The 26,210-nt window shown below is 36.1% G+C and overlaps 1 protein-coding gene across 2 annotated transcripts in view; it reads right to left on the bottom strand.

Annotated features, from left to right (window-relative positions):
* Positions 1-10,556: 10,556 nt before the first annotated feature.
* The window catches only part of LOC149554920 (beta-galactosidase 5-like), a 183,798-nt gene continuing 168,144 nt past the window's right edge, over positions 10,557-26,210 (bottom strand). For both annotated transcript variants that reach the window (XM_089828922.1, XM_089828923.1), the window contains exons 17-19: positions 11,788-11,996; positions 11,251-11,602; positions 10,557-11,046 (exon numbers count right to left, since the gene is read on the bottom strand). In XM_089828922.1, the coding sequence (XP_089685048.1) occupies positions 10,936-11,046; positions 11,251-11,602; positions 11,788-11,996 (672 nt within the window). In that variant the 3' untranslated portion in view covers positions 10,557-10,935. The remainder of the gene's footprint in view (positions 11,047-11,250; positions 11,603-11,787; positions 11,997-26,210) is intronic.

Raw genomic sequence — 26,210 nt, 5'->3', positions numbered from 1 at the left:
GGGCACAGTGAGAGTCGTGGTATAAACCAAATTAAGGAAGAAAAATTGTTAACCAACAAGATGTTGATAGGTTGTCTTGTGTTCATTAGGTTTTCCCTAGTTCCATCATGATTGTCTTAGATACACTATGATTGTCTTAGGTTCATTGCAATCATCTTAAGTTCTAGAAATTGGTTAGGTTAATTAGGGAACTTAAGGGACATTTTTAGTAGGATATAGTATTAAGAATTTTTTTGAGTAGAGAGCTAAAATGAGACCATTCTTCAAATAAATTTTTTTGACCAGACACACTCATGATGGTGGTTTGCACCCAATATGAATAGAGAAAGGTTTGAATTACCTTGTCAATTTGTACTAAATACATCTTACAATTTTGGCATTGAAAGAAAAATTGGTATCCTTAAAAAAATACATCATCTTGTATAGAGGTGCCTCATTTTATCCTATACATTTAGAAAGACTATTCACAAGTGTCACAAATTGGAAGAAATAGCCCATCAAAGGTTGCCACATTGGTGCACTTATGGCACTTAAGGCACAACACTAGAAGGGTAATGGTATAAAGCATTTAAATGAGTGGGGATCCAAAATGAGACCATTCCTAGGTTAAACCTATCCAACTAGACATTTTCATGATGGAGATTTATGCCCATGACAAACATAATGAGATTTGGGCTACCTTGCACTTTCCATTGAATGCATTTGACTATTTTTGCATTAATAGGAAAATCATTTCTCTACAAAAGCTAAATCAAATCTTGAAATTATTCGATAGGTTATTTTAGAGGGGCCTCTCTTGATCCTATATGTTTAAGAAGATCATTTATAGGTTCCATAAATAGGGATAAATAGCCCATGAAAGTTTGTCACTTTTTTATACTTAAGGCACTTAAGGGAAATCATTGATAGGGTATGTCAGTGTTTTGGTGATTAGGGAACCAAAATAGGACCATTCCTAGGATAAACATGTACAACCAAACATATTCATGGTGGTGGGTTTCACCCAAACAAAGATTTGGGCCACCTTGCAACTTATCATTGAATGCATTTGATTATTTTCTACATCAAGAGAAAAATTGTTTCCCTACAAAATCTACATTGATTCTTGAAATTATAAGATAGATTATTGTACAGAGACCTCTCACAATCCTATACATTTAGATAGTTGATTCACAGCTATTGTGGATTGGAAAAAATAACTTGTCAAAGTTTATTACTTTTTTTAACTTAGGTCACTTAAGGGACATTGTGGATAGGGTATAGTGTCGAGCATTCTAATGAGTGGGGAGCCAAAAAGAGACCACACCTAGGGTAAACCCACCCAACTAGATTGTTCATGGTAGCAGTTTGTACCCATAATGAACATAGAAATATTTGGAACATCTTGCAACTCATCATTGAATGAATTTAATGATTTTTGCATCGATAGAAAAAATGTTTCCCTATAAAAACCACATCAAGTATTGAAATTATAAGATAGGTTTTTGTATGTGTGTGTACCTTTGAGCTCAGCTTTTCTTATGCAAACCCATGTAATTGAGGAGATTTGTTGAATGATAAGTTTTATTGCTTTGAAGAAAATGTTTGTAATATGTGTTGCAAAGTCATTATCTAAATGCATGAGCTCCCACTTCACTATTTTTTGGAGCGAGAAATTTGAGACAATGTGTTGTGGTCTTGGATAACCATAGAAGAGAGTTGGAAAGTTCATTTCCTTTAAGTTTTGATCTTGAAATATTCCAAGAGGTTTAATTTCTTTAGAAGGCACGATCTCAATTATGGTTGTGTCAAAAAAAATTATTGAATGTGTGTCATTGAACCAATGGATAAGTGATTCTGAGATTGGTTCGTTACTTAGTTCATCATTCTCATTAAAGTCTTATATTTCTGCATTGCTGAGACATGTTGTCTGTTATTTTTTTCCCCTTAGAATGGCCTCCCAATGCTCATCTATGACAATGTTCTCTCTAATATGCAACGGTGTCGTTGCTAGACTTGATTATGCATTCATTACACATAGGGGTCTTACATTGCCTTGGGCATATGCATTTTTCGTATTGTAGTTTTTGCTTCAATCTTATTGCAATTGTTCTATTGTCATCTAATTGTTGAGGCAATACTCGTTGCACTTTATCAATATCTACGAGCACATTGATTATTGTTCCATTTAGCCCATACTACGACCTTTTGTAACCTAGTCTTATTTGGACAAACGCAATGCGCAACGAAGCAAGTCTTTCTTCTAGTGAGGTTAACGTATGCACTGTGTCAATACGTCTGTTTCTTTGTATCCTCCAAGGTGTAGCAAAGAGAGGAATGTTGCCAGATACAACAGCTTTGAAACATTGGGTACATACCAATTTGCCAATTTCAATTTTCTTCTCTTCATGTGTCATTAGAAGACAGTTGAAAGCATTGAGGAATGTTTCGTCAATGATTTGCATGTTTTTTTGGAAGTGTAACATTTCACAGATGCTGCATGGGTTTATGGGTGTGTCATTTATAATATGTCGGTATGCATTAATTGATTTTGAGATTTGTCTATGTGGTGAGGGTTGTTTAAAAGTTTTGTCTAGCAGTTTGATGGAAATGCAACTAAAGTTTGTTGTTTGTTCATCCATTGCTAGCATTTTGTTGCTTTTTGTTTTGTTGAAGAAAGCTTATGCTCCTGCTTTTCCGTATTATGTTTTTGAGGGAATGCAATGAATGCCTACTTTTGACATGCCCTGTTGTGTTGTTGTTATGCCTATTCTTAATAAGTTGACAAATGTTGTATTTTGCGTTGTAGGTGGTTGACTTTGTATCTTGGAAGATGATTATTCTTGTCTTTGGTTTTCATTAGTTCCTTGTTTGTTTTTTCCATCACGTATTATTTCTACTCAACCTTTCAACTACTCCTCCAACTTATTCGTTGTCAATTTCACATCAACGACTAAGAAACATTCCGGTTCAAATTTTTAATCCAAAGTATTTTATTATTATATCTATAAAGACGACTGAAGATTATCCATATTAAAAAATATCTTAACGGAATAAGCCCAATCTCAAAAGGGAACTTTTAGTTTAGCCCCTGGTCATATGCAGGGCAAGGGTGCTCTATGTCGGAAAAAAACATAGAAAGAAGAGTGTGGAAAGAACTAGAACTCTCCAGAGGAGAGAGATAACTGTAAGGTTTCTCTCCAAACTTCTAGACCTCTCCACCGTATGTTATAAATAAGCCCTACGCATTGTATTTTTAATTATATACAGAAACAAATAGTGATTGTCAGTGTAATCTTCTCATCAATCTTTTCTAGCTTTTGCGAAAAATATATTCACCATGTCTTTGATTCCTAGCTTTGGTAAGAGATCCAGCGTATTCGATCCATTTTCTCTTGATGTGTGGGATCCATTTGGAACTTTTAATTTAGATGAATCAGTAGTAGGTTCCATGAGTTGGGAGAAATATCTTGTCAAAAATTGTAACTTTTGTGCACTTAGGGTACTTAAGGAACATCACGAATCCCTAGGGTATGACACGAAGTGTTCCAATGAGTGGGGAACCAGAAAGGTGTCATTCTTAGGGTAAACCTACATAACTAGGTATGTTCCTAGTAGAGGAGTGTACCCAAGCTAAATGGAGAAAGTTTGGGCCTACATTTCAACTTTCTATTGAATGTGTTTGACAAATTTTACATCGACAAAAATATTGTTCCTACAAAATTGATATCAAGTCTTTAGATTTTGAGATAGGTTACGATAGAGTCCTCTTGTAATCCTATACATAGAGACATTATTTTCAGAAGCAATGAGTTAGGAGAAATAATTCATAAAAATTTGACACTTCCATGTAATTAGGAAACTTAAGGGACAACAAGGGTAGGGTATTATGTCAAGCGTTGCAATAAGAAGGGAGTCAAAATAGGATCATCCCTAGGGTAAAACCAATCAATTGGACATGTTCATTGTGGTAATTTGTACCCACAACGAATAGAGAAAGATTTGAGCTATCTTGGATTTTTTCATTGAATGCATTTGACAATTTTTGCATCAACAAAAAAATCACTACCCTACAAAAACCACGTCAAGTCTTGAAATTCTAAGATGGGTTATATAGAGAGGCCTCTGATGATTGTATAAGTTTAGATGGATCATTTTCATGTCCCATTGATTGGTAGAAATAGTGTGTCACTTTTATGCATTTAAGAAACTTAAGAGACATTGTTGGTGGGGATGGTGACTGGGGAGCCAAAATAGGATCATTCATAGGATAGACCTACCCAACTGAATGCATTTTTGGTGGCATTTTTCATTCACAACAAGAAAAATTATATTTGGGCTACTGTGCAACTTTTGATTGAATGTATTTGACAATTTTGCATCAATAGTAAAATTATTCCCCTACAAAAAACACATCATGTCATGAAATTATGAGATAGGCTATACTAGAAGGTCCTCTTGCAATCCTATACATTTAAATGGATCATTTGCAAGTTCCACAAAATGGGAGAAATATCCCATCAAATTTCATCAATTTTGTGCACTTATGGAACTTAAGGGACATTGCCAATAGGGTATGCATTAGGGGCATAAACATTTACCAAGCACTAAGATCCTTGAAGATAAGACAATTTAACATTGAAATGATTTGCAAAAAGGGACAAAAGGGATCCAAAAGCATTTATTGCATTCCACCTAGTAATCACACCATTGATGCACCATTAGCATCAGTTCTAAGAAAAATAATACCTAACTAAACATGGTTAGCATTATACCATAAGGTATCTTCGATCATTTTAGCTACTATAGTAAGAGTATATCATTCTTCTTCACAAAGAGACAATTTTTTAGAGCATGTTATTTTTCAAGGCTATTAAGACCTCTCATATTCCAAGGTATGGACTTCATTTGCACAATTTTGAGCATGATTTCAGGGTCTTATGCCTTCCATTCTCTTTCGACTTCATTTTGACATGTAATTTTTTTAGAGAGGTGGAAAATCTTTGCTTCTACCTCCATATCAATGTTCTTATTTATGGTCTTCTTCCAACTTGTCCATCCTTCGAAATCCAATTGACCATTCAATTTAATACTGAGGACACAAAAGATCTCAAGTGTGAATTTCATTTTATAAGTGAAGAGACAAGGGGTGCCTTAAGTGACAATAACTCTTCCACCTAAGTGTACATATGCATAAGGATAGGGTCTAGTGAAGGAATTGATTCTTCCCTCCTTTACATGTTGGTTACATAGTTGGATATTAACATCCTAAGTAGGATCTTTTATGGTATCAACAAACTTGGTTGGGTTTTTCATTAATTTAAGAATCCCCATGGCAAAGGGAGTAGTCAACATGCAACTCCCCCACCTTTTACAGATTTATTAAATCACTTTAACTAACCATTTGTCCTCCTCCTCCATAACGTAGAGAAGTTCTTTTAATTTTATAGGTTAATTTCTGGGGGCTTTGCAACTAATGATTAAATGCCCCAATTTGGATAAGTTCTAACATAAAATATTAACAATTTCATACAATATTGTTTACTTCCACTTTCCTAATTTGCATTAAAGAATGTAAAATCATGAGGGGATTTATTAATTTTAGGATTTACATGAGATGAAGAAAACACTACCTGAATTTAGCCTTGGTCACTTTTTCAGTGGAGACATACTACCAAACAAGTTGTAATCCATTTGAAGATTTCTTCATCCTAGAACTCCAATGAGAGACTAGGAATACAAATGCAGACTAGAGTCATCTTGTTCATATCTACCACTAGACCAAATCTCAAATTTCATTGATAAAGTGACAAATGATGATTAATGTAGGACCAAGCCCTCATAGTGAGAGTCGCAATTAGTTATACTTTCTTTGTAAACTTGAAGAGAAAGAGACCATGACACGAGATAATTCTAGCAGTAATGAACCCCCTCATTTTTCATCTAAGTGCAACCAATCGACAAGCCATAATAATAATTGGATGAAAGGGGAAATTTACCATAAGAACAATGATCGTGGATGAAAGAATATGGTCAAGTATTGAGTTTTGAAACTTTATAGAAGTCCCCTCATCCATCTCTAGGCATTCAAGGGCCACATCAAGCAAAGCTTGGCCCAAACCACCACTAAGAAGAATATTTTTCTGGCGCTTTCATTTTGGGCTATCCAATTGACCACTTGAAAGAATGCTCCAAATTGTTAGTCATATTCAATGACTCGTCTTTGTCCTCTGTCAACAACCCTTCAACCAAAGTGGTTCTATTTGTAAGAATTTGCCTGAGGCAATGAATTAAAATGCCAATGTCTAGAAGCTCAATTGAGAGTGCACATAAGAGAGACAAAATTATATGATCAAATGATTGATTCAATATTGATCAAATAACATGGATGTCCAATCAATTAAGTAAACAGTAGATGTGTACTTGAATATATAGACAATGCATAATTACTAGGAGTGATGCAAGAGATAACCTATCAATCACACTAGGTGTAATCACATGTCCACCAAAGGTGGATCATCCTCCACTATACAACAAAGTATGTGCAATAATGAAAGGATGATAATGTGACAAGAGCACTAAAGGTGGATCTCACACACAACGAGCTATGAGATAACAAAACTTCATGTGAAGAAGATTTTTGCAACACCATGTGGTAAAATAAAATGCAAACTCCTATGTGTCTGCATGAAAACTAATATCTAAATGCATCATCCTAAGTATAATTAAGTAAAGTGTAGCTAGTGAATATTAAATTACACCAACATATTCAAGCAATCACTTTCACATATCTTGTAAATCGTAAAAGAAATATCGATGTGATGACTAGGAGGTAAACTAAATCCTCATGTGTAGACATGAGGGTCACTATGTCTCAAGGGGCACACTTAGGGGAGGAGGGAAATGGAGGTAGGGGTGATAGGTGTCCTCCTAAAAGGCACCATTCATAAAAAATGTTCAAATCAAAGAAAGAGGGAAACTCACATAACATAAAGTGAAATTTGAAAGTTTCCTATACATACACAAATGTGCACAACTAAATTTTTATTTTTTAGTTTTGTTAGTTATTTTGTCCAAAATAACATTTGGTAGTCCATCTTGTTCTATAGTGATAAAGTAGTAAATTAGTTCTCTAAAGAAAAGCAACCTATATTCTTTATAAAAGGTTTGATTCTAATATTAATAGTCTTGCTATCATATGATTGCTTTGTTTGAAGAAATTGGCAATGTTTTAATTAAAGTTTTAGTCTCATTACTAGAAGTGAATAGCGAATGTTACATGTAGGTCATTTTTGTCTACATAACATTTTATCCTTCTCTCAACTTTTAGTACAAAAATCCTTACGTAAGAAATCAACTTGATGTTTGTATGTAAAATAGTATAGTCTGCATGACAGTAAAAGCTTGGTCATATTGATTTTATATGCTTAATATGATATTTTGAATATCTATTCTAAAATGTGTTATGTGCCTAAATTCTATGACATTATATGAGAGTAGGTAGTATAGCTAAATTTGAAAGTTTGATTTAATACCAAATATTTTCTCTGTGATGTGCTTTTGTATCTTGAATCTTTGAAAATGCATAATTCATGTCCATCTAACAACTCCTATAATGTGAAATGGTTTGTCTTTTATCAATTGATTAAATTTTATTTGTATGAAATATTGTTTTAATTTTCTCAATTGAAAATCTTGAATTTTTCTCATTAATTTTTTTTTATTAATGATAATTTGAAATGTGACATTATTAGTAGATTTACCATCCACTAACATCATACAAGAGTAGAAGTTTACTCCCATATTATTCAATGAAATATTTTATTAACTTTATCAACCTTATGTAGAACTTTACTAAATAATTCTAAACAAACTTCTTATTTGAATAATTCCTCGGCTATTGTATTTATTCTTCATATTTTTACACTATAGAAATATTTATAATTTTTTTTAAAAATCAGTTCTGGCAATTTTTTTACCTTTTTATTTAATTCTTTCAAATTTCTGAAAGCAAAGGCCTACAACACAATGGTAACTTGCAATCCTCTCATGTGGGAGCTCTTGACTTGAGTTAGTAGAACTTATAGATAATAATAATTAACTTCAACAAATAATAATAATTAATCTAACAATTCAAATTCAAAGATTTGTTTTATGGATGGCAATAAGTGGAAGGACAAAGCCCTTCTTAGCTTACAGTACATACGTTGGACAGAATCCCTGGCCATTGGGCTAGGCAGTCCCAAATTATGAGTTGCAGTTTGAAGTCCTTAAATTCCATACAACGGGTGAATAGAGCTGGCGTGGGAAAATCATCAACGAACACACGGACAGCTTTACCACTCAGCCTTCCTCACTCCAACATTAGCAGCTGGATTTTGACTAGCACCCAAGCATTCAAACAGCTATAACGTCCAGGTCTGGCAAGCGATTAGTTGAGCACATCGTTTGTGTCTGGTAGATCAATGTATTTCATCCAGACCCTACAATAATTCGATGCCGTTAACCAGCACCAAATAAAAAGACCAGGGCATTGCAGATTGCAATTCAGGTGTCTTAACACAGCAGTAGCATCCCAGGCATTAGCAGATTAACGAGGTCGCATTGATTTTGAGACTTCATTGGAACTTAAAATCAATTCTGAAGCTGAACGCTCATAACTGTTAATAGACCTCATCTTTATCCTCATTTATTGGATAATCTGAGCATCCTTCAGAATGTGGACAGATGATAGGGAGTCAGCAACACATGCCATTGTCAGTTAGTCTCTTTTAGAATTTCTGAATCCATTACCTTAGAAAGAGAGTCAGAAAAGCCACTTTATAAGTCATGAACTCTCTGAGTGGACCTACTCCACGTAGACAAATGCAATGATATTGATTGCGAACAGGTACCATTCAGATACAATTAACTGGATGTTTCATTGTTTTGATCGGCAATTTGCATTTAGTGCAATTTCTGTGATTAGGAATGTGTATGCGAATCCAATTTAATTTATCGGCTTATCATATCTATTGATGCCAAATTATAAAGTGCTTGGTGTTTAATGTTTATCTGATTGAATAAGAACTCCTCAAGGACAAAATTAACCAAATTATTAATTGGGGATATCTCAGGCAACCCTAGATCCATGTGAAGTGCCATGGACAGATGAATTAGATTTGAATGCAGAGTATGAAGAAACCAGACAGAGCTGAAAATATGATGTTCCATAGAACCAGTTTTACATCTGTAGTCACTCAGCAAATTTCTAAGTTACACCTAACTACGAAGGTTATTCATTAAAATAAACCCTGGTTGCAGGTAAGACAATTTCTAGGTCAAATTTAGATTTTTGCAAACTAAATAGCAGTGAGAAAACAGATAAGGTAAAGTAATTTTGGGTTCAAATTCACCCTAACTAAATGATATTTAGTAGCATATTGTTACCATGATGTAATGAGCAGATTAAAACGGGTCACCTTAAGCCATCAAACTGAAAAGACAGGAAATTTAGACATAAAAAGAACTCGAATTAGATTCATGGATCTGGACTCACGGTTTCAAAGTTAATCTGTGAGGTAAGGCCACTCTAATTTAATCATTTGAACTTCTGATTTCTTCTGTAGAATTTAGAACCTTACATTGCAAGAAGCAGATCCATGGAACTATTTCCAGAATAATGAGAAGGAAATGGAATATGAACCGGAAGCAATCAAACTAATTGTTACCATTAACTCGAAAAACCAAACCCAATGCCTGCTAGACAATTAGTCTTGATGATGTGAAGCAAATGCTGGGGTGACCTTTGGTGAAATAGTGGGGCTCCTTGCTTGTAGTGCCAACAAACAAGGTTCAAACATTGTGGAATTACTCTTTACCGCATCACCAATCAAGAGGCCGCCAAGATCTTGTATCTTAATTTACCCACAAGATCTAGAGTGGGCCATTTTCATTTTGCTTAGAGGTCTCACCTAGACTTTTGGCATTCATGCCGGTTGTTTCATTGGCGTTCATGCCTGTGCTGGAACCTGGCCGGGTAAGTGTGTTTGTGAGCTCTGTGCTCCTGCAGGGCTACCTAGCTCACGGGCTCAGAATGATGATGTGTTGCTGGGCATGAGGCCCCCAGCTTGTGGCTTCACCTGGTTATGGACCAGGCTAAAGATCCTATAGCCAATCAAAAAGAGAAAATAATGTGAAATATCAAACAATCTCCACATTGAACTGCAAGCATCTTTTTTGTTTTCTTTGATATGCTTCTGTAAATTTACTAATAGTTCTTTATTCTAAATTCTGGCGAAGATAAATGACTTCACCATTTGCTTGGATTTACTGGAAAAAATTTGTCATTTCGGGGAGGTAATTTTTCAGGCAAAGAAGACCCCATGGATGAAATAAAGCTAGAAATGTTTTCAATGAATGGCGTGAAAACATTAAATATTAATTGATCAATATAATTTCTTGCCTCTTACGATATTGATCTACATTGGACAAAGAAGTGTACTGATGATGTAGATTTTTTTATTTGTTTGATTGCTAACATTGGTTAATTTAAAACAATGAAGACATTAACAAACATGACGCCCAAGAACCTCATATAAAGAATTTGCACTGGATTTTGTTTCCCCAGCTAATTTATTCATGAACTCTTTGAAATGTAATACAAATAATATTCTGTGATGATCATATTCAATATTCATGTAGATATTTAATCAGGAACAATGGTTGTACTAAGGTGTAGCAGACTCTTCTGCTGTCTTATTTTTTTCTCCAAGCAGTCATTCAAGTCTTACAGAAAATGGCCTGCCAAGATAATAGAGAATACACTACAGTCAGCATCTTCTTCAAAGAATCTGTTGCTTGATATGTCACAATAAGAATACACAAGGGTGTGTAAAACCAGAAAACCGCCAAGATCAACTGAAATCATAAACTTCTTCTAAAATAGAAAATCTTTTTGCTAGATTCTGACTGTATTCAGCTGCACGCTGCTTCAACTGCCAGACTCTTCACAATTCCACTACAAGGATCTGCTCCGAATTGCTCTGATGAAACAGTAATTGAACACCCACTCTGTCCTATGCACACCTGTAATTTCAGTAAATAATCACGTAAGGCATATATATTCACTGTTTTCTGAAAACTGGTGGAAAGAGAGTAGAAATTTAAATTAGGCATATATATTCACTGTTTTCTGAAAACTGGTGGAAAGAGAGTAGAAATTTAAATTAGGCATATATATTCACTGTTTTCTGAAAACTAGTGGAAAGAGAGTAGAAATTTAAATTATACCTTTTCCACTACATTTGCAGTTTCCACCAAATGACATGTCCCCTCAATGAACCCTCCACACACTCCTTCTGGATTCCCAAAGCTTGCAAATTGGATAGAAGATATTATTTTGCCCACAGGACATTCAAGTTGAAGCCTTGACACTCCATTCTCATGTAGCATCTGGGAATTAGTCTTGCTTTCCATCCTTTCCAAAGATTGAATAGATGGTGGATGGGTCTCCCAGACATGTCCACAAACATTGTTATTAGATCTTGTCAGTAGTGACACCTGTGATGGTTCACCTCCTATTTCCTCAAATAAAATTAAAAAATTCCCAGTGGGTTGCAGCAATGATCGAGGAATATGATACCTGGAAACATGTGATAATTTCATTTCAGCAAAACAAAGCCTTTGGGCTGAATAGCTAGTAATATTTCTCGCCTCTATATTAACAAGAAGCAGCAAATAGCTAAGTAGAAAGCAACCACAAAAACAGAATAACTGCCTGTTCAAAGTTCAAAGAGAAGGGTCAAGAAATCTTTTAACATTTCTTACAGTGTTTGAGAGGGTTGTCCACAATTTGTTGCACACTTATGCAAGCTATAATTTCCTCGATAATCACATCTTGTACAATCTCCCAGAGGAGCCAAGAAGGAAATCCAATAACGTCCAATACTTTCCCCATTGATCCAAATATGCCCTTTTCCCATACTACTTAGATTTAAAGAGACAGGTCCATCTCCATCCGGTGCATCTATTATTATCTGCAAGATTAGAAAAATTATTAAAAGGAAATTCCATATTGACCAGTTAACAATCTTGTGTACCATATGTGAATCATCAATACATAGATCCAAAGTCTATTCAATGCAATCTTGCCTGAGGAATACCCCATTTTTTAATAGCCAAATGCCTCGTAACAATTGTTTAGAAGTAAAATGGCAGAAATATCAACAGGGTTGTGAAAAACAAGTACACATTAATTGGATTTTACGTCTATCAGAAATAACTAACAGAGACATCCATGTAGTAACAATTGCAACCGCAAAAACTAAATAATAAGACTGAAGGGATAGCATGGAACATTAATTAACTGCAAAGGATCAAATCTTTTGTGCAAAAGTGCACAAAACTGAATAACAAAAATTATTAAGAAGATACAAGGTTTAATTTGTAAAATGATAGATGCATGTTACTAAGATTCCAGCTGATATTTAAGAGTCGTAAGGCAACTGAGGACACCTTGAGGTCACTCAGTTTGGAAAGTTGTGAAATAATAACACCATTATGATTTTCACATACAAATATTTGAATCCTTTGTAAGCATGTCCATAAGGCTTCTGACACATTGCAACTTTTTTAATGATCCATCCAGGGACAATGCTATTTGACATCTATTTTTGCAATAAATGCAACCGCACTTAAATAAACACCACTTTATTAAGTCTAATAAAGGAGATAGTGTTATCCCCAATTGATGATGTAATTGAGAATGCTATGAATGTATGTTAAAGAGTGATATCAGTTGTTATGTCATCATTGATGTCAAATCTTAGTTGATTAGACATTATGCTAATTCGGTAGAGTACTATATCAATTTGATTGATGAAGAGAATTTGAGGAAAGTATGATGATCACAGAGTTGATAAGTATGGTATTCAATGGGCACTTGAATGAGTTGGATAGTGATAATGTAATGTTGGTTTGATTGTTTTACAATCATGTAATATTGTATTGTAATGAGCTATACAAGCTATACTGAGTGACTATAGTGTTCACCAAGCAGTTGGCTAAGCAAGAACAAAGTTATGTGTGTTTACCGTACTAGGTAAAGAAAACAATGCATACAAATAATAGATAGAATAGTAGAATTCCTTATTATTATTATTCGCATATGCCAGAACATTACATTATGCTTCATAAGATAAGATCAATGATTAATGATGCTTTACAATGATCCCAGATGGGATATAAATACTATCAGCCGAACCTTCTCGAAGGAGTCCGTTGGCCACAAACATTATGTCCGCTACAAACTATTTACCCGTCGGCTACAGAATACAGAAACACCGATGACAATCACCTCGTCGGCTACAGAAACACTGACGACAATCACTCCGTCGGCTTCAGAAACACCGACGACAGTTTCTACCTACGACATCATCCGCCCCAAAAGAAAAAGTCATCTCCGAACGACAATTACAAAATATCTGAGATAAATTAACAAACAAAATACATTAACAGAGTGACTACAACAAAAGAAATCTGCTTCTGTCACATCACTTCCACATTCATCCCGTTACATCTATAGCCTCTGCTAACACAATACTGTCTTCTTAAGCTGACCTTGATAGCCACCTGTGCTGCTTTCTCTACTTGTGAACCTTCCCGAAGGAGTCCGTCAGCCACAGACATTATGTCTGTTACAAACTATTTACCCGTCGGCTACAGAATACAGAAACACCGACGACAATCACCCCGTCGGCTACAGAAACACCGACGACAATCACTCTGTCAGCTACAGAAACACCGACGACAATGACTCCGTCGGCTACAGAAACACTGACGACAGTTTCTACCTATGACAATGTGTTACTCGAGTAAGTTTAGTATTGACCGAGTGATATATTACACGAATGAATTGTTATGTTCACCGAGGAACAGAAAGGAGAAAATTTATAAAGTTGGAATATGAGGTCAACTTTTAGCGGAAATAAAGACTGTTCAAGAAGTTTGAAGGCACAAGTCGAAGTTTCTTACATCTACGATTAGGAAAATGCAATGAAGATCTGAGGATGGAGATTGAAGAAGGATAAGGATGAGCACAAAGTTCTATGAAAGTTCTATTTTCTAAGTGACCAAATGCAATGAATCTGAGATCAATGATTGTGATTAAGCGGCAATAATTGCAAGAATCTAGAACCACAGAGACTACTACTTAAGGAGTAGTTGAGCAAGTTTTTTGGTCGTTGGTTGGATGCCGATGTTGCTGATTGAATCTTAAGAATGAAGAAGATGAAACTGCAAAGTTGTTGAAAAAGAAAGAAGAGTCAGGCGAACCAAGCAAAGAAGAGAGAAAATCAAAGCAAAGTCAAGGCAACGTGAAAGAGTGAAGGTGTGAATCAGCCAAGTAAAGAGATCAAAGGATAGAGATCAAGAAGAGGCCGAGCAAAAAGGAGATTTGAACAAGCAAGGTAGTGCTAAACCCAACAAATCAATTTGTACTTTTACTTTCTAATCACTGTAGCAAAAAACTCTCTTAATCGAGTGGACCTAACAAGTCTATGAAATCTTATATGGTAACATCAATTAGTAGTGTTTACAAGTCCTCTAGAGCAAGCCACTCTTTAAACAGATCAAGGAATGATAAGGTCTAGATGATCTTTTGTTGTAAATCCTCTAATAGATCATGTTAACAATGTGTATGTAAACCTTTAACAAGGTTGGCTCCTATCAAAGCTCGCTTTAGAAGAGTAAAAATTTTGGGTTGCTGGTCTTAGGTGGTTTTCCCCTTTACAAAGTTTCCAAGTTAAAATTTTTGGTATCAAATATATGATTGTTGTTATGTTGCAAATTGATTTCATGTTATTTACTTTTTACTACAACTTGATAACAACTAGGTAAATGATTAGTAACAACAAAGTTTTATTACTAATATTTGGTAATAACAAAAATAGTGAATGAACAATTTGGAGTAAATTGATTGTGTGAGTTAATTTTGAACATGAATGAGAACACGGAGTGATTATTTATGATGTTTATGGAGTTTTCTTTGTACTAAAGTGTTTGGAGAGACTGTAGGATAACTGAACATAATTGATTCACGCTCCCCCCCCACCCTTAGTTATCTAACACTTGGTATCAGAGCACAATGCTTGGTGAAAGAAGTTTAAAGGAACTTGAGCTAAAGATCACAAGATATATAAAAGAGTGGTACCAAAGCTGATCAAGGAGAATTTCTCGTCGCGGCAAGATAGAATTAGGTTACATCTATTTGGAATTGGCGAAAATATTACTCACTGATTGGACAATGAATACGCTACCTATTGCTCTTGATTGTGGAACAAATGACTAAGAAGAGGAATCACAATAGCTTGATGATTGAGATTGCATCTGCACTTAATGATGTTGAGTTTGATGATATTAGGAATTACACAAATGCTTAACAAATGTGGGACAATTTGGCACTTGTACATGGTGGAGATCCAAATGTATTGAGAGCTAAAGCTAAAAGTCTGAGAGGTAAGTATGATGACATGACAATAAAGGAAGGTGAAAATGTTGCACTTAAAGAAGTTGTAAGTTCAATCCGAGTTGCTGGAGGAATTATCAATGACAGCGAAATTGTAAGTAAAATTCTTAGAACTCTTCTACTTGTTTATGCCATGAAGTTTTTGTGATTCAAGCAGTGAGAGCTATGCCTGGTAATGTTTTGACACTTGACACTTTTGTTGGTTGGTTGATTGCATTTGAATTGAGCAATTATGAAAACAGTGTGGTTACACTTGGAAATGCTTTCAAATCTTCACTTGCCATTGGAAGTAGAAGAAAGTGAGTCTAAATCTGAGGATGATCTAGATGAACTTGAAGCATTGCTTGTTGGAAGGTTATCAAGAGGTAAAGGTAAATTCAAAGGTAAACTATCCCTAATTTGTTTCAAGTGCAATAAAGTTGGTTATTTTGTTGCTAAATGTCCTAACAAAAGTAAGAGAGACAAAAATGACAAGAAAGATTACAAGTACAAGAAGAACAAGGACTACAAAGATAGGGGGAAGAAATCATGCTACATTGCTGAAGAAGACCACACCGAGTCCAGTACTAATGAAGAAAAGGAAGTTGTTGAGATGGTGTATGTTGTTATCTAGTAAAAACCTTGATGGAGAAAGGTATGAGAATGAAACTGCCCTTATTTTTTATGCAGGAGTGTCCTAGGGTAGTCAGCAATCCTGTATACATGAGCATCAAGCTTGGATTTGTGGAGTTATGGTTTGCGTAGTTTGGGGTGTGTTCGAGACATATTGGGCATCCTTTTCCTAAGTGTGCATGAAGTTTGGAGTAATTGTCTTGGAGTTAGAGCCTTTTTGATGGTTGTTGGTAGCATGTTTTTGATTTACTAGCAGATTTTGGAGGTTGTATTCGTGAGCTTTGATCCAAGGGAGGTTGTGTGTGCGCTCTTGGATTTAGATAGTTGGATGACACATGGATCTATGTTTAAGGGCGCATACTTTTATGTTTTCATGAGTTAGTTATGAATTGAAAACTTGGAACTTGTCCTAAGTATATAGTTATTTCATTTAACGTTTGTTGCTAAGCCGACTTGTGGCGTGAGGGTGTATTTAATGTGAGGCTTTATTTAATGTCTATTATGCTAGGCCAACTTGTGGCTTGGTTTAATATAAGTAGAGGGTCTTGTGAAGTCTAGAGTCATTTAGTGAGCATGGAATAGCTAAGAGTAGTGAAGTTTAGCAGAGCTAGTAGCTAAGTGTGGGCTAGCAAAACAAGAAGGTTGCTTGGTGGCTTGAGAGCACAGGTTTAGATTATTTTTCTAGTTTCCATTAGATTGTGGGTATGGGTTAGCTAGAGGTTGGATATTGCAAGGTCTTGCAGAACTGTTATTGTAATTGCTTTGTATTTGGCTATAACCCGGAAGACCTTACAGTCGGACATGTTGGATGTAGATCTTATGACTCTATTATGAGAATTGGCATCTAAATCTCTATGTTATTATTTATATTTCACTGTGTGGTTAATTGCTCTGGAGACTCTCTTGAGTTGCATGCATCAAGTGGAACCAGAGCTAGTTGATCTTGTGATGCTGGTTGATCTTATAGAGCAGGTTGATTTTGTGGAGTTGGTGATCTTGTGGTGGAGCTAGTTAAATCTGGTTGATCTTGTGGATTTTTTGCTTTGGGTTTACGAAGATCTTGGAAGATGCCTCTGAGAGATGATCTCTATGATGTGAAGACTAGGATTTCAGAGAAAGTTGGATTAGATTTCAGATCTGAGATGGAACTAATGAAGAATGATATGGTCGCTAAGATCATGAGAATTATTCTTGGTGTACCTAGGAATGTAAGTATTGAAGATGGTTATGAGGAAGCTGCTGAAGACTTTGAAGCTGTTGAATCTAGTGGTAAAGAAAGTTGATCGGATGGAGAGACCTGTGGAAGACATAACTAGTCAAATAAATAGATCTAGAGCTTAGTTGAGGTTAAAGCATAAGATGGATGTTTCCAATTTCTCAGGTACTTTGAATCCTGAAGACCTGATTCATTGGATTGGTGAATTGGAAGACTACTTTGAGTTAGAGGATATTGGAGACCTGTTTAGAGTGAGGTTGGCACAAACTAAGCTCAAAGAACATGATGCCCTTTGGTGGAAAGAATTGCAAAGAGATGGAGAAGAAGGTGAAATGAAGATCACTAGGTGGAGATTTATGGTAACAAAATTGAAGGCTATGTCCATTCCTGTTGATTATGAACTTGGGTTATTTAAGAAGTTGTAGAATTTGAAATAGAAGGATATGATTGTGAAGGATTATATCAAGGAATTCTATAAGTTAACTATTCGGTCTAGGCATAGAGAGTTGTCTAATGAAAAGGTGGCTAGATATATCAATGGTTTGAGAGTCAATATCGAAGATGAGATTGGTATGCCGAATATTGCTTTAGTTGAAGATGCTTATAAGTATGCTCTAAGGGCAGAAGAGAAGTTGAATAGAAGATATCAAGGTAATTCCTGAGGCAAGGAAAAAAAAGGAACACTTGGTGAAGGATAAATAGATTGTTGAAGATGAACCAAAACCTATTGAATAGAGGAAGACAATAGACAGAGGTGCATTTAATGGTACTTGCTACAAATGTGGTGAAGGATAGATCTCTTGAATGTCTCGATTAGAAGGTCAGTGATGGAAGAGTTGTCGGGGTGAATGAGAATGTGAATTCAGTAAATGAGCCTGAAGAGGATAATTTTCTGACTCGACGAGTGTTGCTTGGTAAGAAGACACTGGAACCTTGTCAAAGGAGGAATTTATTCAGGACTCATTGTAAGTCTGGAGGTAAATGCTAGAATGTAATTATAGATGGTGGTAGCACTAATAACCTAGTTGCTAAGGAGATAGTTGTGAAACTTGGTTTGAAGAGAATGAGACATCCTTGTCCTTATAAGATTAGTTGGTTACAAGATGAGCATGTTTTGGAAGTAAGGAAGCAATATCTTGTTAATTTTCAGATTGGACACTATGTTGATCAAGTGTTGCTTGATATTGTGGACATGAGTAGTTATCACATATTACTTAGTAGAGCTTGGCAGTATGATTCTAGGGTTGTGCACGATTGTGTCAAGAATGTGTTTATTGTTGACAAGGATGGCAAGAAGCATTCCCTGATTGCTCTGTAGAATGTAGAACTTGGTAAGAGGAACATAAGTTTTGGAAAGTGAGTTAAGTTGCAGACTTCTCAAAGGGTTAGAGATTAGCAGGGAAAGTAGACGTTGCATACCGAGGACACATGTAAAGATGACAGCTACAAGAAAAGAGCTGCAGAAGTGGAATAAAGACAAAAGTATGCGAGTTGATGTGCTGGAGGACATGTATCTGAACAACCAGTTTGGGGTTTATGTGTTGAACCCTGAAAGATGTTTTTTTAGATGTTAAGAACATCTTTATTCGCACATGGCGTGTCTTATGCAAGAGCATCCTAGGGTAGTCAGCAATCGTCTATGTAATGTCCCCATTTTTAGCAGGTTCCTGCAGTTGGCTAGGTCAGTTCACCATCGCAACCCTCGTGAGTTGGCAGTAGGATTTGAGGGTCTCAATTATGTGGTTATAGGCTTTCCACCAGCCTATGGTATGTTTTGGCTCCATTTAAGGGACTTATTATCTATAGTAAGTCAAATTGTTAATTTTGATAAGCTTAGTTGAGTTAGAGGAGTTGGGTGATGCTCTAAGTTTTTATTTCAGGCTTCCAATTTGGGCTCCAAGAATCTTGGAGGGAGCATCTATTTATAGTAAGTCACCTCGTCAGATTCATTCATCGTCTTTCATCATCAAGATCACTTTAGTGTTGTTAGATTTCGATTTTGATGCTTCTTAAGTTGTTTTCGCAAGACGGGTGAATTATTATTATTATTCATCTAAATATGTTGAGGTTGTTATTTTTGTTGTTGTTTGTTGGTCACCTCAGTATCATAGCTTGTTAAAACCGGAACAAAAAGTTTTTAATCATGGGAAAAAGAAATAGTGGCCTTGCATGTCAAAATTTGAAGTTATGGTAAAAGGTCATTTTCTAGAGCCAAAAGCAATTAATAAATTATATTAATGACACTTTATTATATTTTAATGTTGTGTAGAGTTCTTTTGGGAAATCGGTGTCATTTGGAGATTATAAATATGAGGACATTTGATGAGAAAAGCATCAGATTGAGTATTTATTTTTCTTTTGTTGTCTTTGTGACACTTCTGAAGTTCTGAAATTTTGTGTCCTTGCTGAAGTATAAAGGTTTGGAATGTATAGCTGAAGTATTATAGATTCAATTATGAGATTGCTTTGCAAATTGTGCTGAGGTATACAATTTGTCATTTCTCCTATTGTATTAACTGTTGCTAAGGAGAAGTTTAATTTTACTTGTTGCTGAAGGTTGTTCGTGAATTTGTGAAGGGAATCACTAGAATTATTATACCAAATTGTGTGCTAATTAATTTGGAGTTCGTTGGAGGCCAATTTATATCTGTTGTTGGGTGTTATTTTATATATGCATTTTGGCAGCAACGTTTTCCAAATCTGCAGTTGCATTTGTTTATCGAAGAATTCTTTTGTTGTTGCCAGTCTTCATTTCAAAGAGTTTCAAAGCATGTCTTACATGTAAGTTCATGGATTGTAACTTCTAATTTTTCTGGATATTGATTTAGATAATTTCTTATATTTTATAAACTGGGTTGTTGGTATTTTGTGAAAATACTCAGTATCTAAGTTGATATTAAAATTTGGAATTTTCAGCTATATATTCCTTGGGTAATATCCAAATTTGAGTTGAAATTATTATTGCAATGTCTTCCATTTTGCTACTATATTGTTGTTTCAAAATTTGCAAAACCCCAAGAACAAAAAAAAGAAATCAATTCTTCAATACAAATTGTCTGAGAGCTAGCAAGGTTCATTACAATGGTATCAAAGCTTGATTGCAAAGTGTTTGACAAAATGTCAAACAATTGAATTATAAATAAATTTGGTGTTTGTTGAAGTTATAACCAGTTGGAGGTTATTACAATGGTATCAAAGTAGGTTTCTTGTCATCCTGTAGAGTAGGAAATTTTTATTTTATTTCAAATCTGCTGTTATATTTGGATTGACCATCACTCTAGCATTTCTTAGCCATGGAAAGACATAGGAGGACTAGCAGTTCTAGAAGTCGGTGGAGTAATGAGGAAGTTAGCATGAAAATGAATGCTTCGTAGGAGAGTATGGAGAAACTTAAGCTTCATCAATAGAGGATGGTGGAGAACTTGTCAAAGCCAGAGACAGTTGAGAAGGCAACAAGGTATATAGTTTCCGCCTTTAGAAGGTCAGCAAGGAGGCTTGAGTTTTCCTCAATAGGTGTCCATGATGCAGATATACTTATATTTAGTACGACACTTACTAGTCCTATCCCCAGCATTGATGATGGACTTATTTTGCAAGGACATGTGTCAGTGGCAACGAAGGATAGCAACACTGAGCTTCAGCAGGTTGAAGCTCCCAGAGCTGTTGTTGCAGTTAGTATAGAGACAATTGATATAGTTGTTACTACTGATACTTCACACTCTTTGGAGGGGATTATTATTAGAGATTTGTGACTTGTCATAGTGTTGCTCCAGTACAGGAGGTAGTTGCTTCCTTGAGGGACCAACACATGTATGGAGTCACCCAGCTATAATGTTGGTGATTTGGATGTTACAATAGAGTTAGTAGATGTGGGTTCATGCTCTAGCGCTATTGATTCACAGCCTGGCATAGTGTCATGTGTGCAGAGTCAAGTGATGATAGTTGAGGCTCTATCAAGTGGTGGGGATGCAAATAGTATGGAACCTCTAATAATTTGTTTGATGATGCTATGAATTGTACTAGGTATGAAACCCCTTGTCAGATATTGGGTGATGACTCCGAGGAGCTTTTTGGATGGGTCCCAAGATCGATGTTTACAAAATCTTACTATTGAGGTGGAAGCTAAGACATGCAAGGAGATTGATACTATGAGGGCTTCAATTTCTTGGGATGAGGAGTTTGTCGAGGTACATAGTAGTTGTATCTCGGATGTAGAGTTGTGCGAGGATGATAGCACACGTATGAGCGATCTTGTGGTGGGTAGTTTTGATTCAATTTTCTATCACAGTGTAGTTAGTGAAACAAAGAGCTTGCATAGGAATCAAGGGTTATAGAGGCATAATGTCAGCTGAAGGTGAGTGATAGTGACATTTCTTCAACTCTTGAACATTATGATGATATTTGACAAATGCTAGCTACATCTCGTTGAAGTGCTCTTGTGTCAAATGAGCACAATGATAGTGGTCTTTCCTTAGCAGAGGTTCATGCGCTTCAAGAGGCTGCCAGGATCTTGAAGCATAGTTACTCTTAGTTAGTTGTTGGTAGGGATTACCTTCTGGAGTTGGGTAGCACCCGTTATGAGACATTAGGGAAAGAGGTAACTGAGCTCACCCAAGGGCTTGAGGTGAGTGCGGACTCTCTTCAGTATACTCAGTTGGCTCTTCAAAAGTCACAAGCATAGTTGGATGAGGTTATCGTGGAGTTAGAATGGGTACAGTCAACACCAGCCCCAGACCCTGTTCCGTTACATATTGTGGGGTGGTGAATTTTCTTTCATGGTTGGCGATGAGGGATGTGATGATGTGGCCAACACATCCGTCCAACATATGGGTGCAATAGGTATAGAGGAAGTGAAAGCATCAAAGGATACAAACTCTCATGGTGATTTGCTTCCTTCTGCCAGAAGTGGATCTATTTCTTCATTTCATACAGCTGGTACCATTGGACAAATGGTAGTGCCACTTTGAGAGGGATTAGCTATGGGTCGTAGAGGAGCAGGTTGATGCTTCCACATATAATTTCTACAGAACAAAGTCTTTCATGGAGTACCTTTTGGAGAGTTCGGATATGCAGGGGGATTCGTACAGAGTGTCTAAGGGTACTCTCATCCAAGGCTCTCGTGCCATTTAGAGGTTGGTGGGAAAGATTGTAGAGACTGAGACTTTGTCTACTATGCTTCCCCATAGGGATTTCGACTAAGTTGCCGATTCGGGTTCGGGGACGGGTTCGGGTTCGGGGTTCGGTTCGTGGATTCGGGCAATTTTTTATTTCCCCATTTGGGTTCGTGGGTGGGTTCGTGAGTATATATATATATATATATATATAAACACATTCACACAAGAGAAACATGCATAGTTGCAAAACAAGGTCATTTCACAGTATGAACAATTGTTGCTTGATCATTGATCAATGCCAAATGCCAAAGGGTATCGGGTCCCTTCAAAACCTGTTTTTACCTGAATCTAAAAGCATTAAATACTCGCTGATTAATCTATCTTCATGATTGTAAAGAAAATTATACATTGAATTACTAAATTGCAAAACATAGACTAGTTCATCAAATAATACATTGAATTACTAAATTGCAAAAGAAAGACTAGTTTATCAAGTAATAAAGATTGAAACATGATGATAGATGACAAGTTTTTAGTAATTTATCACTAATCATAGTATCAAATGCCCTTCAAGGGTCAAATGGATCATCACAAAACGAGGGATCAATGGCTTCATCCCCAACTGCAACTATATCTAGATCTTCATCATTGGAACCCAAACTGGTTCCACTAGTCCCATATGCTGCTATATCATCGTCCTCCTCCTTGACATAAGGGATTAGATGAGTGAAATGTTTTTTATTAAGTTCCTTTAAGAGTTGCATAAGAAAACAATTTAAAAAATACACTCTTTAATGTTGTTTTAGCCTTGGGTTCACTGTGGGTTCATCCGGGTTCGCTTCAGCAAGGACCCAGACGAATCCACAGTCAAAACTAAGGACCCTGCCCGGACCCGAACCGAACCCAGGGACGAATCCGGACCCGTACGGACCCGAACCCGAATCCGGGCAGCAAGGGACGAATCCGGCAACTATGGATTTCGAGGTTGGGTTTGTTGAGAGGATTGCCCAGGATTCACCTTGACTAGTAGTTCAAAGTTGAAGATTGGAGCCATCTTCTGATTCCCAAACTAATACTAATCAGCCCTTGACAGAGATTGGGAATTTTTATTGATATTGCATTGTGAGGAGTGCTCATCACTTTTATTTTGACCCACAGGTAGAGGATTTGGTTTCACGTCGGTGTGGATTGGCTCCAGTTTCAAAACATCCATTATGGGATAGGTTAGCACTATCTTTTGCAGATGGAATTGATAGCTGCAAATTAGACCCCTTGTAGTATCTACGCCCTCGGGATAGTTTGGCAGAGGTTAGAGTTGGTGGTAGTGTTTCAAGTACCTATGGTTGTTACCATCTCCATAATGCAGTTGGGTGTGAGTATCAATTTGATGGGGACTCAGTGGTGGACATAGTTGGTATTTTAGTTGGTTTGAGTTCCAATGAGTTGTTGCCTACATCAACGCCTCAAGTCAGCTTTCAGATGATTCTGATGTTAATGTCTGTTATTTGGGTCTTGGTGCTAGATGAGTTGCTTGTACATAGTACGTAGTTAAGTTAGAGGAGTTGGGTGATGCTCTCAGTTTTTATTTCGAGCTTCTGATTTGGGATCCAAGAATCTTGGAGGGAGCGTCTATTTATAGTAAGTCACCCTCTAGGTTCATTCATCGTCTTTCATCATCAAGATCACTTTGGTGTTGTCGAATTTCGATTCTAATGCTTTTTCAGTTGTTTTCGCAAGATGGGTGAATTATTATTATTACTCATATAAATACGCTGAGGTTGCTATTTTTGTTTGTGTTGTTTGTTGATCACCTCAATATCATAGCTCGTTGGAACTAGGACGAAAAAATTTAATTGTGGGAACAATAAAAAGTGGCTTTGCGTGTTAGAATTTTAAGTTATGGTGGAAAAGGTCATTTTCTGGAGCCAAAAGCAATTAATAAATTATATTAATAGCACTTTATTATATTTTAATGTTGCATAGAGTAAGCTTCTTAAGTGGGGTTCTTTTGGGAAACCGATGCCATTTGGAGAATATAAATATGAGGACATTTGAGGAGAAAAGCATCTAATTGAGTGTTTATTTTTCTCTTGTTGTCTTTGCGACACTTTTGAAGTTCTAAAATTTTGTATCCTTACTGAAGTATAAGGGTTTGGGATCTATAGCTGAAGTATTGTAGATTCAATTCTGAGAATTATTCTGAGATTGCTTGGCAAATTGTGCTGAGGTATACGATTTGTCATTTCTCCTACTGTATTAACTATTGCTAAGGAGAAGTTTAATTTTACTTGCTGCTAGAGGTTGTTCGTGAATTTGTTAAAGGAATCATTGGAGCTATTATACCAAATTGTGTGCTGATTAATTTGGAGTTGGTTTAGTGCCAATTTATATTTGTTGTTGGGTGTTATTTTATATCTGCACTTTGGCAATAGTGTTTTCCAAATCTGCAGTTGCATTTGTTTGTCAAAGAATTCTTTTGTTGTTGCCAGTCTTTTTATTTCAGAGGGTTTCAAGGCATGTCTTACCATAAGTTCATGGATTATGTAACTTCTCATTTTCCTGGGTATTGTTGATTTAGATAATAGGAGATATTTTATCAACTGAGTTGTTGGTATTTTGTAAAAATACTCAGTATTTAAGTTGATATTAAAATCTAAAATTTTCAGTTGTATATTCCCTGTGTAATATCCAAATATTTGAGTTGAAATTATTATTGCAATATAGTCCATTTTGCTACGATATTGTTGTTTCAAAATTAGCAAAACCTCAAGAACAAAAAAAAGAAATTGATTCTTCATCACAAATTGTCTAAGAGCTAGCAAGGTTCATTACAATGGTATCAAAGCTTGATTGCAAAGTGTTTGACAAAATGTCAAACAACTGAATTGTAAAAAAAATTGGTTCTTGTTGAAGTTATAACCGATTGGGGGTTATTAATTGTATGCAGGAGCATCCAACTCGAATATGTGGAGTTATGGTTTGCGCAGTTTGGGTGTGTCCAAGACATATTGGGCATCCTTGTCCTAAGTGTGCATGAAGTTTGGAGTAATCTTCTTGGAGCTAGAGCCCTTTTGGTGGTTGTTGGTAACATGTTCTTAATTTGCTAGCAGACTTTAGAGATTGTATTCATGAGCTTTGATCTGAAGGAGTCGGCATATGCGCTCTTCGATTTGGATAGTCGGATGGCACTGTGCTTTTATGTTGTCATATGAGTTAGTTATGCACAATAAACTTGGGGCTTGTCCTAAATATTTAGTTATTTTATTTAATATTTGTTGTCAAGTTGACTTGTGGCTTGAGGGTGTATTTAATGTAAGGGTTTGTTTAATGTCTATTATGCTAGGCTGACTTGTGGCTTGGTTTAGTATAAGTAGAGGGTCTTCTAAAGTCTAGAGTCATTCAGTGAGCATGGAGTTCATCATGAAGTAACTAAGAGGACTGAAGTTTTGCAGAGCTAGTAGCTAAATGTGGGCTTGGGAAACAAGAAGGTTACTTGGTGGCTTGCAAGCACAAATTTAGATTCTTCTTGGAGTTTCCACCAAATTGTCGATCTGGGCTACTAGAGGTTGGATCTTGCGAGGTTTTGTAGAACTATTATTGTAATTTCTTTGTATTTGGCCACAACCCGAAAGGCCTTACAATTGGGCATATTCAATGTAAATCTTATGATTATTATGAGAACTTGCATCTAGATCTTTGTGTTATTGTTTATATTTCGTTGTATGGTTAATTGATGGGAGCTAGGACATCTCCTTTGGAGAATTTCCTGCCTTGCACTTCGTCA

This window comes from Cupressus sempervirens, chromosome 5 (assembly GCF_028749045.1).
Source record: "Cupressus sempervirens isolate cs-2001-9-10 chromosome 5, ASM2874904v1, whole genome shotgun sequence".
Lineage (NCBI taxonomy): Eukaryota > Viridiplantae > Streptophyta > Pinopsida > Cupressales > Cupressaceae > Cupressus > Cupressus sempervirens.
Note: the sequence above shows the minus strand (reverse complement) of the source record. Positions and strands in the feature narration are given on the sequence as shown.